General features: G+C 37.1%; 1 protein-coding gene across 1 annotated transcript in view; it reads left to right on the forward strand.

Annotated features, from left to right (window-relative positions):
• Nucleotides 1-7,595: 7,595 nt before the first annotated feature.
• The window catches only part of NEB (nebulin), a 211,255-nt gene continuing 203,133 nt past the window's right edge, over nt 7,596-15,717 (forward strand). The window contains exons 1-5 of the mRNA XM_068968129.1: nt 7,596-7,631; nt 11,019-11,060; nt 12,679-12,879; nt 14,727-14,834; nt 15,306-15,410. Of these exons, the coding sequence (XP_068824230.1) occupies nt 7,596-7,631; nt 11,019-11,060; nt 12,679-12,879; nt 14,727-14,834; nt 15,306-15,410 (492 nt within the window). The remainder of the gene's footprint in view (nt 7,632-11,018; nt 11,061-12,678; nt 12,880-14,726; nt 14,835-15,305; nt 15,411-15,717) is intronic.

Below are 15,717 nucleotides of genomic sequence, written 5' to 3' on the forward strand. Positions count from 1 at the left end.
TGTTAAAGATAATATGGTGGGAAGACTTGTTCTTCCAGACATCAAGACAGATTGTAAAGCTAAGAAAAACAACAGTGTGGTATTGTAGACCAGTAGATAGAATAGAGAGTCTGGAAAGAACTCATATATATGTGGATAAGATTGATAGCAGAGGAGGAATTTCATCCAGTGGGGAAAGAATGGAATTTTCAATAAAATTGACACAATTGGCAATCCATAGGAAGAAAGTAACATTAGATTTCTTGTTTGTGTTATACACAAACATAATAATTTCCAGATAGATTAAACGTAAATCTGAAAGGTAAAATGCCTAGTATCTGGAAGAGTATGCAGGAACATATCTTCATAATCTTATGGTAGAAGGATTTTTTTATTGAAAGCACTGGTCACAGTGGAGAAACTTTAAGTTAATTACCTGAAAATTAAGAACTCCTGTTCATCAGATGTCAGTGTGAAACTAATGAAAAGAACTATAAAGAAGAGAAGATATTTGCAACACATAACTATCAAAGGATCCGAATCCATATAAAGAAGGCTTATAGATCAATGAACAAATGTCCAACAACTCAATGGAAAAATGGGCAAGAGAATTAATCAGATATTTCTCAAAAAACAACAAAATATCCAAATGTCTACTAGACGTATGAAAAAGAGTTCAACTTTACTAGCAGTAATGAAAATGCAAACTAGAACCACAAGATTAAATTATTACATTGCCATCAGGCAGACAAAATTTAGAAAGCTTTACTATAGCCAGGTTAAAAGCATACGTGACTGATGAGAATATAAATTGGTACCAGCTTTGGAAACCAGGTAACATTATTTAATAAAGTTGAAGATTAGCATATTCTTTGACCTATAATTTGCATGCCTACATACATACTCTGGTCATTTAATTGTCTGTGAGTACCAGAACACCTGTGCAAGAAGGTTCATCTTTGCTTTTACCTGACAAAAGCTGCAAATACTCAGTTCCTCCTCACCAGCCGACTGGATAAATAGAGGTAGAGTCATATTATAAAATACTTGAAGTATTACACAATAGTAAACATTATTATCTGGAGAAGGGGATGGCAACCCACACCAGTAATCTTGCCTGGAGAATTCCATAGACAGAGGAGCCTGGCGAGTTACAGTCCATGGGGTCACAAAAAGTAGGACACAACTGAGCGACTAACAAGCACACACACAAATATTATTATATAATTAAAAATCAACAATGTTAAATGAAAAGTTATACTATAAAAATTGCATATAGCATGAATCCATTATGTAAAATTTAAAAACAAAACTAAATTGTTTAGGAGTGCATACAGAGGTGGTAAAATTAAAAATAAGAGCAAGGAAATTGTTACTCTTAAGGACAGGACAGAGATGATCTTTTTGTACCTGAGTGATATTTATATGAATGTTCACTTTACCCCATTTGCTAAATTGTTCACAGTGGCTCAGATGGTAAAGCGTCTGCCTGCAACGCGAGACACCCGGGCTCAATCCCTGGGTCGGGAAGATCTCCTGGAGAAGGAAATAGCGACCCACTCCAGTACTCTTGCCTGGAAAATCCTATGGACTGAGGAGCCTGGTGGGTTACAGTCCATGGGGTCGCAAAGAGTCAGACACGACTGAGCGACTTCACTTTCACTTTCACACGTAAGTTTGGGAGAAGGAAATGGCAACCCACTCCAGTATCCTTGCCTGAGAAATCCCATGGACAGAGGAGCCTGGCAGGATACAGTCCATAGGGCCACGAAGAATCGGACACGACTGAATGAATAACACACACATAAGTTTTATATAGTTTTTTGTTTTTATTAAAAGTCACAACAAACACAAAAAGTAAAAAAGCAAAACTCCAGAAAGCAAAAGGAAAGCGAAACAAGAAAAAATACTAGACTCTAGAAACAGACATCCAATTTAATTCAAGAACTACTAAAAGTGGCATTTAAATTCAATTCACCTAATAAGTAGTGTCAAAGCTGGAGAGGGATTTCCTGATTTGACTGCATATGGGTTTAAAACATCTCTATGGCCACAGACACCACAAACAACTTAGAATATTCACAACATACAGAAGAGACACATGGTCAATGTCTATAATATATTAAGAATGACTATAAATCAGGGTAGGCGGAGAGATATGGGCTGAAAATACACAGAATAAAATATACAAATAGTCAATAAACATGAAAAGATAACCAACTTTATTAGTGGCAAAGTGAAAAATAGAAAAAAATTAATATATAATACACTGCTGCTGCTACTGCTAAGTCACTTCAGTCGTGTCTGACTCTGTGCAACCCCATAGATGGCAGCCCACCAGGCTCCCCTGTCTCTGAGATTCTCCAGGCAAGAATACTGGAGTGGGTTGCCATTTCCTTCTCCAATGCATGAAAGTGAAATGTGAAAGTGAAGTTGCTCAGTTGTGTCCGACTCTTCACAACCCCATGGACTTCAGCCTACCAGGCTCCTCCGTCCATGGGATTTCCCAGGCAAGAGTACTGGAGCGGGGTGCCATTGCCTTCTCCGATATTATACACAGGAACATTTAAAATAATCACAATGTAATTATTTGTGCAATTATATATTTAACTCATTGAAGTATAAACTAATTATGAAATATAAAAATTAAGGAAGTCACTAAAGACTAAGGCCCCTTCTAGCTTTACATTTCTTAGTGTATAACTTATACCCTCATAGTCTCAATGTGGCTGCTCTGCCTGTAGACATTATATCTGTGTTCTAGGTCTAGAGAAGGGAGGAACGGCAAGAGGAAAATAGTGCATGCCAACTGAATCTGACCCTGCTCATCAATAAAATCATACCTTTCCCAGAAGCCTTATTCTCTAGTATTGTACTTAAATCTTACTGGCAAAACTGTCACAGTTTTCCCCTAACATTTAAGGAATTGCAGAGGAGTATATTTTTTTAATTAGCATATTTTTGTCCGAAACTAAATTTTGGTTCTGTTAATAAACAAGAAGTGGAGCATATATGTTGCGTAGTCAATGCCTGCTGCATGGTGGAAGCACCTAGAGCAGTGCCTCTTATATTTTACATAATAAATATTAGTTCAATAAAGGAATGGGAATTTTCATGTTATAATCCACATAATCCCCAGAATAACAGTGAAGGGGATTCAGAATAAGTCCTGAGTGCCAGCTACGGAAGAAACTAGGCCAGATGGATCAGATGGCTCCCTGAGAGGTCTAAGATGAATATAACTAGAGAATGCTGGGTTTTCCCAGGTGGCGCTAGTGGTAAAGAATGCCACCTGCTTTTATGCTGGAAACTCAGGTTCAGTCCCTGGGTTGAGAAGATTCCCTGGAGGAAGGCATGGCAACCCATTCCAGTGTTCTTGCCTGGAGAATCCCATGGACAGAGGAGCCTGGCGGGCTGTGATCCATAGGGTCGCAAAGAGTCGGACATGATGGAAGCCGCTTAGCATAGAAACACACATAAAATGCTGCTTGATGTCTTTGAAAAGGACAAGAGCAGATTTAGACAGCAAGTCTGAGGTAGTGAAACATCTCTAGAATTGTGCTGTTCAACACCATAGCCACCAGCCACCATGTGGCTATTTAAGCACAAATTAAACAAAATACATAAATCTTGGGTCTGCAGTCATGCTAGACATGTAATGAGTGTTCAATAACCACATGTGGCTAGTGGCTACCATCTTGGTAGTGGTATTAGAATGTTTCCAGTACTGCAGAAAGTTGTATTGGATACTGCTTGTCTATAAAAATGAAGCCAGTGGAGAAAAAACAGAAAGGAAAAAAAAAAAACAAACTATCAACTTGCAGAAAAATTAACTGTTGGGCATGAAAAGGAAAATAATTATAATATATGGGGTTCTGCTGTGAACAGCCTTTTGTTAATTATAATAATGTAAACATTGAATTCTGAATTACATAAAAAAATCTTATTGGGAGTATAGAGATGGGAGGTGAGGCTTGTGTCTGGTGAGAGTGGGGTTTTATATAAAAGAAAACTAAAGCCTCATCGTCCAAGGTAGGAACCTGACAGATAATACCCATGACTGAAAAAAATCAGAAAAGAATAATAGAGACATTTTTGTTAACTGTGTAGAGATAAATAACAAACGATTCCGCTAAAATGGTTAAAATGATTGTCTCCAGGGTGGGGAGAAGAGAGGCATGATGGAAACAGGAGGCACTGATTTTAGTAAGAAGCCTTGCAAAACTATTTGATTCTTAAATAATGTGCAGATATAATTTGGTTAAAATAATGAAATCAAACTGCGACAACAGAAGCTCTAGTACAATGCCATCTCCTCCATAAAATCTATTATGGTCTCCAGACATGACACTTCTAAACTTTGGTATTTCAGAAAACATCATCTGAAGCTCTGCTACTGGTACCTAACTGTACCCTGCTTTGTCTTGTAGCCAGTTATACAGTCTTACAGGCTCCCCTGGTGGCTCAGTGGTTGAGAATCCACCTGACAATATAGAAGATGTGGATTTGATCCCTGGGTTGAAAAGATCCTCTGGAGAAGGAAATGGCAACCCACTCTGATCTTCTTGCCTAGGAAATCCCATGGACAGAGGAGCCTGGTGGGCTACAGTCCGTGGAGTTGCTAAAGAGCTGGACACAACTTAGCAACTAAACAACAACGTACAGTCTTACAGCCAAACTCCTACTGATTCATAAATTCTTAGACTACAGTCTGATTTCAGAAGTTTCACAGTAAGTTAGCATTTCAGTCTAATATAAAGAGTAAAGATACCAATAAAATGTTTAAAAATGTATTAATGATTTTAAAATAATAATGGTTAACATTTATTGAGCACTTATGTGAAAGGCATGTAAAGAGCTACTGATAAATCAAGGTATCAATTTATTCTTCTTCCACAGAAGAGGCCGTCAATAGGACTGAAAAATAGAGGAGTTCTTTCATCTTGAGGGCATAACTCCAGGTAAACATTAATCTATATGTATTTTTTACTTTATGTATTTTTGTACTATATGTTTTTTTAAAAGACCCATATTATTTTTCAATGTAACACCATCTTTTAAAAAGCACGTGGTGAACAGTAAGTCACCATTCTTCTAGTTTGCAGCTTCCAGGTAAATGATCATATTACACACAAATATTTCTTGGTGAGAAAACTTGTGAAAACAAATGAAATCAACCGGTATAACTAATTCAGACGGAAAGATGATGTTCAAATTTTACTACCATATGAATCACAGAAAAGGGAGAAGTACGTATGTTTGAAATGTGAGATTTCTTCCTAACATTTAACCTCCCCCCCCCAAAAAAAATAACAATATGTTTAGTTTCAAATCCACACTAAGATGCAAGTGACCTATCGAGTTTTGCCTGAGAACAGGGAGTGGAAAGACCTTAGTCAGAATCACCCGCAGGTAGAAAGTTGTTGGATAATTTTTATACAGTGTCTCACCCTCTGGCTTGCAAATAGAGTGTTATTTTCTAATAATTTACTGATTTCCATTTTATTTGCTCTTGCTCTTCAGAAATTGAGCCCCTTTGTACCTGCATTCATATTTTGCCTCTCAGAGTCACCTGAAATAAAAAAGAAATCAATAACCCAATTAGCTATATCTGAGGGAGGCTCTGTATTCCTAGCAGCTAGGCTTGCTTACAAAGGGTGAAGGTAATGAGTATGGTCTTGGCATTCCCCTCACTGGTTTAGTAATAGAAAAATGATGGGGCTAATCTCTCTAATTATGCCCTGTGGGTACCTTATCTAACGTCACCATGAAGTATTTTCACCTATCACGTCATTTTATCACATTTTTAAAAATTGGTTTTACCAACTTGATGTTTTCTGGATCCTATCCCTCTATTTCTTTCATATCAACACCTTTAACTTACCAGGCTCACCAGGTGAGCTGTATAAGAGCGAGTTTATTTATCTCCATGAAGATGGAAAAACTGGTGAGAAAGCAGTTTACAGGAGGGTTAAAGCCCCTCAAAGTCATGCTGATTTTCTTCTAAGTTCTTTTGCATGAATATGATATTAAACAGAGCAGTAGGAAATGAGAGATTAAATCTCAATTTGAACCCCATACGCTGGAAGTTAGGTAAAATTCCATTACATTTGAATACTTCTATGCAAGCAATTTGTTACCCTTTATCCTTTAGTGGAATTGATGAACAGGTGGTTTTCAGAAGATCACTTAGTATATTTAGCTTCTGAAATTTGAGCGACTTGGGATCTGATTGGCTGCTCTGGCCACATGATAATTCGGAGCCCATGCTCCACACCGGCTCTTGTCTGGGGTTGTCAGGAGGGGAGAGTTGGGAGAGGCTTTGCTGCTGAGGAAATTTATTTGGTAGATTGAAGGTAAGGCAAATTTATGGCTTTTTTTCTGTAATATTCTTTTAGGAGAAATTTTACAACTTCCCTTGAGGTATTTTCCAAAATCTGGGTCTTAACTGGGGAAATGAGTGATGCAAACATGACTAGGAAAGTCTATAACCCTATGACCCAGCTCAGGTCTTACTTATACCTGACATGTATACTAACCAACTTACTGCTTGACCGAGTTGGCTATCTTGTCTAATGAATTTTTTTTTATGTTTTTGCTTTTGTTTTTCCTTTTTTCTAAATATATTAGGATGAAAAAAGATCTATGTCCTTCATTCCTATATTTATCTGGTTCTACCGGACTTCATTTGACTCAGAAGGAGAGGCAGTTTTGCTAGCTTAACAAAACCAGCCACAGCTGGGGTATTGGTTTACAAGCAAATATCTTTGGGTGAAGGGACAGCTGCTTCAAAACATCATCTACTTTTACCAAGAGAGAGAGAGAGTCCTCCTCTCTGGCGTCAAAGACGGCCTTGGGAGATCCCTTTGCTGGTTCCTGAATTAGCAACTTGGGCCCAAGACCCACCATGTCGAATGAACTTCAGTCAATGCTTTAACCATTTGCTGTTTTTCAGGTTTGATCAGAGCTACAGAAACGAAAGAGGAAAAATCCGTACAAGCCAATGGTGTTTGGGAAGAAAATAACCCCGTTGCCTTGAGGTTTCTATTTTTTCTTTTCAAGTCCGTTGACAGATTTATTTTTATGTGTTCTAATTTGAAGCATAGGCTCTGTTGGATACAACGTGGTGTAACAGGATGGAGACCTAAGGCAGCCCTCTTAGAATTTTGGCGCTACCAGGAAAAACTCCAACTTTTTTCTGAAAGCCAAGTTGAACTTTCCCTAAAATTTTTCCTTGAAATTTTGCTTGAAAGTATTTTTTTTTCCTCCAAGTATTTGGAAACGTAAATACTCTGTTCCTTTGACTCCAAACCCTCTCACTCTGTCACCTCCGCTTCATTTTACAACTTTAACTAGATTGATCATATAGCTAGAAGTAGCAATACAAAACACATTCCTGAGGGAATTGAGAAATTGGAAGCCTGTTTTTTTAGACCAGAATTTACATATCTCCTCTCACTTAGCCTGCAATAATACATGAGTATATAGAACAGATTAGCTTCTAGTTTTGTTTTTGTAATATTATAAGGTGATTTCATTCCTGGGGATAGATTCTAATGTATTTTCGTTTGTCTGGAATATGTAAAGTTTGTAGGTGCCACTACTACTCTGGGAAAATGGCAGATGACGAAGAATATGAGGAGGTGGTGGAGGTAAGATTTTTAAAACTCCTGACTCTGACAAGTGTATTTATGTGGCAATAGTCAAAGCCGTGTGGGTGAAAATCGTTTGAAAAATAAGTTGTCTATTATAACTTCACAAAGAGTCATTGTTAAAGCATAAGAAAAGGAGTATTTTACGTCCCGTTTCACTATAATTATGTGGGATTAGAACTGAAAAGAAGTATCACTGTTACCCACTTTTGCTTTTCTTTAAATCCCCCCCCCCCCCGCAAAAAAAAGTATGGGGTAAAGGTGGATTTTCAACTGTCTTCTGAAACTACCTTCTTCCCCACTTCCCAGCCCCTGTGGCCAAAGGAACAGAGGAAATGAAGAGAAAGTTCTGAGAACTGAATCCTATTTCTTAATATTTGCACAGCCATAGAGGGAAAAACAGCTACTTACTCCTTGCTTCAGCAAGCTAATTATCTATGTTTAGGGTGAAATGGATTAAACATTCAGAGTTATTTTTATATATATATATATATATATATATGAGATATATATATATGAGATATATATATATATATGAGATATATATATGAGATATATATATATGAGATATATATATATATATATGAGATATATATATATGTAAGGGTTTATACATGTGTATATGTGCACACACACAAACATGTAAAAATCATGGGGCTCACAAGTGACAGTTGGAACCACACTTACCCACAAACTCTATCCTATTTACCCACGGGAACAAGACTAGCTTTTGCATTTGAATTTTGAAAAAGAACAAAAGACCATAGTGGGCACCTTGAAAAATTCCTTCAAGGTTATTGGGATATCTGACATGATTTATAAAGTTGTTGCTTTATATTTATTTCATTTTAGTTTTTATTGTGATTTTTCTTTACCACTTCTTGCCTTTAGCATCCATGTAAATATATTGCCAATGGAATCTGTAACTCCTTAACAATTACCAATTAACGATGATTTAAATATGTGAAAATATCTCTAAGTGCTCAAGATACGTGGAAGCAGTTTTGAAAATCTGTGCTTTTTAGTAAGAGTGAAATTTAAGTTACCCAGAATCAAATTCCGAATGAACATGCCAAAATCTATCTTTGGAATATTATTTTATTTGACAGTTTATACTTAGATCAAGAAAATTTTATTTTATTCTAAAAATACAATTGCTTTTATTATTGAAGGATATGAAGGAAAAAACAGACTGACCTTCATTCAATGTAACATTCAACCTCTCTGGTTCAAATGGCAAAGGCCAGATCTTCAGTGTGCAATACTTTCACTAGTGCACATTTTACATACATCCCTGCTGGTCAGAATAATCACTGTCAAGCACTAACAGAATTATAAATTAAATTGCCTTCTGTATGATGGTAATACCAGGAATACCTTTTAGCCTCTATCTCAAATATACCTTGCCTTCCTTAAAATAATGGTATTAACTGGTCACTGGAAATTGCCCTTAGAGCTAGATTTGAAGGGTTTAACCAGATGTCATAAAAATGGAGGAGCCTATTTTTAGGCATCTTTTCCTTGCCATATTGTTTCCTGTTTCTGGGACTAGCAGGTGATAAACTAATAGACTTTCTGCCAGAAAGAATTGAACCAAGGTCTCTCTGACCTCAAAAGATACCATGAGAATGGATTGGTGGCAGATTCAAGGAAATAGGTAGGGAAGAATTCACAAAACTAGGACTAGCTATAAAAATATTTCTCCTGGGGTTCTTGGACAGCTGAATAAAGTTGTACTGTCATTCTCTAGTCAAACTTAAACTTAGAAAGAAAGGAAAAGGCAAAGATGCACTATCATACTATCTGTTTAGTGGCACAGCTCTTAAAAAAAAAGTGAGATTTGGCTTACAAGTTAATGCCAACCATTTGAATAATGTTGCCTTTTTTGGTAAGCTTTTTTCTGACATATTTACTAATGATGAGAGCTTAGCAAAGGTAAAATTGGATGGCTACCAAAGAGCTGCTTTTACTTGGATGCTAAGAAAATCCAAAATAGTTGTGAATCATTCACTTTAGTTGAAAACTTCTTTTCAAGTCACTGCTGCTTTGTGTGGCCAGGAAAAAAATTGTTCTATGTAGATCAGCATCAAACAGCATTCCCTAAAGTGTCTAAATGGTATTTCCCATGTGATGAAGACATAGCACATAAAAAAGCGATTCTCTGTCCTGTAAGAGCTTGTGATTTCTGTTGTTATGTGTGAGGACACAGAGACAAAATTAGATTTCAAAAATTAAAAAAAAAAAAAAGTACAGGAGCAAAGGAAGCATAAGAGTGGGAGACATTAAGCAACTTTTATGCTAATTTTATTGCAAGTGAAACAGAGCATGTGGCCTATGGACCATAGTTCAGTAATTTGATGAGAGATCACTGAACCGAGGGCAAAAGAAAGGAGGCCTCTGAGGGAAAGTTTGCCTTCTTATGTTTTTTTTCCCTCCATCCCAAGTATATGTTTTGGTGGTCAAGAAAAGATGAAGCATAAAATGTTACTCATTTTGTTAACTGGGAAAATGAGCTAAGTGGTTTCATTTTATCCCTTTTCTGTATGCCTTGGCCTAAACCATTCTTTCCTTCTGTTCATCCAGGAAAGCTGGGTGATGCTAGGGGCAGGATTCCACTCTCCTTACGCATCTGAAACAAAATGTCAGCCAGTTCTTATCCACATCTATTTATTGCTAGTGATGTCAGAAGTAATACAAAGTAGATTTGATTTCAGATCCAGCCTGCAGGCACCTCAGAACCATCAGTGGCTAATTGCTGCCTAACTTCCCCACAATTTGTGATGAGGAATCTCATTGCAGCACCCCTTTTAGGACCTTCATGTTACCAGAAGGGACCTATTCATAACTCCAGAAGAAACTCTTATTACTTAGTCAGCAAGGTGATATAGGGATAATTAAGATGTGTATATGCTTTCTGATCTATCATTTTCATGAGAATGATATTTTAAAATTTTATTCACACTGAGGTTTCTGAGTTGTTTTTTTTATAGTTAGCAAACAGTGAGTTTTTTTTTAATCACAGTTCCTCTCTGCCCAATCCACACACTCAAGATATTGTTATTATATTCTCAGCAAACTCTGAGAGTACCATAAGAAAACATTTTATTTCTCAAGCAAAATAGCTTCACCAGATAAATAGCCATCCTCAGATGCCTTTCTCATCACCCTGCATCTCCTTATTCAATCTGATGGCTTTCACTGTGACTACTCTGATGTTTCACATAGTTGAAATGGGTTCCAAAATATGAACAGCCCCCACCATCTACTTCCTTCCCACCAATGTTGGAAACCAACTGGACTAGTGAAATAAACTAAGTGGTTTAACTGAGGCAAAGCAGAGGTGATTCCTGCTTTGGTTCTAATGATACCTTTGTTCTCTATTTATAGTATTACACAGAGGAAACAGTCTATGAAGAGGTGCCAGGGGAGGTAAGATCCAGCCCACATCTGAACAGGCTGCATGCTCAGTAAAGCAGAAAGTTTTCTCCTTTCTCAAACTCCCAGGGCCACCAAGCTGGCAAAAGGGAGAATCTGGAGGTCACTCACCTATGTGCCCAGCAGTCGGCAGTATACGTATGAACATTACCTGTTTTTACTATTCAGTATATCCAAAATGGCTAGGGATGGTTCCTCCATTACTTGGGTGATATTTTCGGTGTAGGTGATGTTTATTAGAATAATGCGATTGGCTATCACCACTCTCTGCAACAAAGGTGGGGCCTTGGACTTGAGATCTGTGTGGGAACCAGCAGTTTCACTGTGTAGAGTCATAACTTCTTGGGCACCAACTCTGCTCAAAAGAAATGGAGCCTCCAAGCCTTTGTCCTTGACGATACGATAAAATGCTACTTAGAGTTTGGCACATTAGGAATTCTGAGAAAGTCATTTCCATAAATATTCTAAGCTGGGACTTTTTTTTTTTTTTCCCAAGCTGAAATCTCTCTCATGCTTAATTTCCTGCATGGAGCTGCTTCTCTTAAGCATGACACATGGTGATATGGATGGCTAACCCTGAAACCTGCGTAAAAACTAACATGTGTAGATTTGGTAAACTGGTTAGTTTCTCACCATCAACCATACGTCAGTAGTAAGGGGTGGAGAGAAATCTATTAGCAGTGATCTGACACAAATCAGGGTGTTTGTCACAGATGTACAGTTTCCTTATTATTTAGGTTTCTCTTTTTCCTAATTGATGCTGGAACTCTTCCTTTGGTACAGATGATATAAGCTGAGATGCAGTGAAAATTTAACTGCTTATCTTCTTTTCTTACATATTTTTAAACTTTGGATTAGACCCAAACTTTGGACCTTGGTTTCTTCCACTATAAAGTCTATTGTAACAAGCAACAGTTTCCCACCTACCTCTTACTGTTGTGAAGCTAACTACCCCATTATGTTGTCATCATTATTCGTGTTCACCTAGGCATTTATTAGTGTAAGTGGCACTCTAGTTCACTTTAATTAACTGACTAAGCCAAGAGAATGATAATCACTTGCATTATTGATGTGATTCATTTTTTCAAATTCATCATTCCTTGTCTCATGTAACAGAATACTTAAACACCTGAAGAACAAGCAACTTTTTCTTAGAATCATTTAAAAGTTAATATTAAAGTCAAGAATTCAAGTTATTTGTTTGCCTTCATTTAGTTTGTTCCCTGATCCCAGTTTGGTTTCACTTTACCATGCAGTTTAAGAAGATTTTTAAATGATTGAGAATATTTTTGTTTTATTTTTTATCCTATCTTCAAGTGTTCCTTTAGGCAAATGGAGTTTTAAGGCAGTGTTGCAAGTAGGTAAGAAGTAACCTTTTTTGTTCCAGGCAATCTGACACCGTCAGCATTCAGACTTATGTAACATAATGTGCCTTCATGTGGATATAGCATGTGATTTCCTGCTTTGGCCTGTTTTAGATGTGAAGAAGTATTAATAACACCAGGAATATCAATCTGACTTGAAGTTAGAATAATGTATATCAAGATCATAGTATTACAGTTTTTACTTTCATAATGTCAAATTTTGATATAACTTCATGCCAAATTTTCAGACAATAACAGAATTCTATGAAACTACGACAACAAGGACATCTGACTATGAGCAATCAGACACCTCCAGACCGGCCTTGGCGAAGCCAGTACCTGAAAAGCCGGTGGAGAGGAAGAGGGTTATTCGAAAGAAGGTGGACCCTTCAAAGTTCATGACCCCCTACATTGCACACAGTCAGAAAATGCAGGATCTCTTTAGCACAGTAAGTTTCAAAAAACTTCTGCTTATCTGGTTTTACTACTGAGAAATTACTGATCGCAACCAACTGTGTTTTGGATGCTGGCTGGACTTTGTTTCTCAACATTGTATGAGACAAAACTTATTTTATAGAAATATAATGTCTCAAAACTCTTGAATTCTGCTTTCCATTTACTTGCACCATTGCAGCCAGCATCAGGGAAAGCATCCTTATTGAAATTATCCCTGCAAAATAAGCATAAGGCCAATTGTAAAGAATTTACTGGTGTTTAATCATGATTTGTTTGCCAGTCTAGAATAATGAAATGAGAGTTACAAATTTATAGAGTTAGATATAGATTTAGATGAAATCAGTTCACATAAACTAAATAGCATTTATTTATGCTATGTCTGAGCATGATGCCTCTCAAATAGACTAGCTAACAGTGTCTCCAGGAGGTATAGAGTGAAAAAGAATGTGACCTTTTAAAAAGATCTTAAAAAACCAAGATCAGACTAAGAAAACTTATCTGAAATTGAGGATCAGAGTGCTCTACTGTAACCTGAAACAGAAGTTTTTTAACTGGCTTCACATTGGATTTCCCTAAGATTCTATGAGCTCTAAGACTACCGATGCCCAGGTTGTGCTAGTTTATTTGGTCCAGGCAGGCTTGGGACCTGTAGAGGATTTTGAAAACTTCCCAGGTTCTAATGGGCAGCGCACACTGAGAATCACTGCTCTTGAAGATGCCTGTCCTTAAATTTCCATGTCCAATTCTATAAGTTACACTGACTGGCAGCAGGTTTAAACCCTTTAAATGGAGCTAACTTGTTGATTGTCCAGGGTAGACTGACATCTCACTAGGTGGCCTGATTGCACATCTTCTGGAGGCTTAAAAAAAGATGAAAAGTACTCAGGGGAGCATCAGATTATATAGGATTAATGCTTATGTCAAAAGCATCATGTTGTGGTTGGCCAATAAGTATTCATTTCTGGTCGAGTGTTAACTACTGGGGACTATTTGGTAAATTTCTACTTCAGAGTCTTGAGTGATTCAAAAATTAGGTTTTCTAAGACTTAGATTTTTAAAAACAAAATTATCTTGCCTCTTTTATCACTGTAGTATTCACCAAAGATAGAAAAATTTATTGTCAATTTATTGCCATAAACACCTCATTAATTCAAACAGCAATATCCTAGAATTTCTGATAGTCTGAACAAAATGTTGGCAAATGTTTGCAATATTTTTAAAGTGGTTAGAAATGAAATCAGTAGTATAATTTAGATTGTTGACTATTCCACTCAAGAGTCTTCTTGAAATATTAATAATGATAAATTATGCATATTATTGTTAAAGCAAGAACTCATATATTTAGTAGAAATAATAAAATTTCATTCCTTTTCAAAATTCTTCATAATTTATACTTCCCATTAATTCAGCTGGTGTCTCAGTTATCCAAATCACTGAGATTTAGCTGCAACTTCTGAACTGAATATTTTTTCATTGTATTAGCAATCAGATCTTTTTAGACTTGACTAAATTTCTATATTTCCTAAAATTATTGAGGTTCCAGCTTTTCATGTGTGAATTCAGACAATAAAAATATTGAAAGAATCATTTGAGGGCATTTCCAATACAATATAATGAAATTTCTACTGTCTCGAATATTCAGCCATGCTTGGGAAGAACAATTAACATGTCTATTTTAGTTTCTGTTGAGAATCAGAGTAGGGGACAAAAACAAAGCTGTTATAATTGATAATTGTTATAACTTACAGGATTAAAAAAATAATACAGGGTGTATGTATTGCCTGTAATTTCTGCTGCTGTGTTGTCATGTTTTAGGCTAATAATCTGATACCTTTTTCAGAATAAATACAAGGAGAACTATGAGAAAGCAAAAGGGCAGCCATACGCCATCACAACCGATACCCCAGAACTTCGCAGAATCAAGAAAGTTCAAGATCAACTCAGTGAGGTGGGCCACATTGCTAAAATAGAGGAGAGAGTCATTTCAGAAATGTCCCTACCACTGGGAATAGAGGGCTTTAAATAGGTGGAGAGAGACTAAGGAGTCAAATGACTGTGAGCCAGTCTAAAAATATGGAAGAAGCATTGGCCATAGATTATGTTGTTCTAAATGTGAACCTAAAGAGACTTCTAAAAGCTTGGCTTAAAGGTAGTGTGAGATGGGTGTTCCAACTCACCGAGACTGTCCATTCTGGAGCACAGGGAGGCTGTAACTTGGGCGGGAAAACGGACAATCAGTGAATACAGGTGCTCTAAGGATAGTTGGAGTGAGTTCACAGCTTTCTACCTAAAAGGCAGAAACTTGACTTTGGATGCAGACATACAGTGATTGGGTCAATGTTCTTTATTATAAGATATTCTTTAATATACTCATATATTCATGCCTATCATGGGTTCTAATTGTGCATTATTTTGGCAGGTTAAGTATCGAACGGATGGCGATGTTGCTAAAACTATTTGTCACGTCGATGAAAAAGCAAAGGACATTGAACATGCAAAGAAAGTGTCGCAGCAAGTCAGTAAGGTAACAAGGTTGTGGTATGGATGGCTGGAATACCATGTAGCATGTGCATTATAACTGCCTGGCCTTGGAGGAGAAAACTGAACAGGCCAGATCCTGCTCCTCAGTTGCATGCGAGCCCACAGGCATGGTGGGGTCTAACAGCCACACATGTCAGGCAGCCTGTACCAGTGACTAAAGTGGACCATCAGAGCTATGGGGGTTGGAAAGCCCAGGACCTTAGCTCCAGCTACAGAATTCAGTCCCAGTGTCTCCAGAGTCTTTTTTTCTTTTTAAGAAGTTGGGAGGTGAATTTTTAATGAGAAATCTC

Source organism: Capricornis sumatraensis, chromosome 3, assembly GCF_032405125.1.
Source record: "Capricornis sumatraensis isolate serow.1 chromosome 3, serow.2, whole genome shotgun sequence".
NCBI classification, from domain to species: Eukaryota; Metazoa; Chordata; class Mammalia; order Artiodactyla; family Bovidae; genus Capricornis; species Capricornis sumatraensis.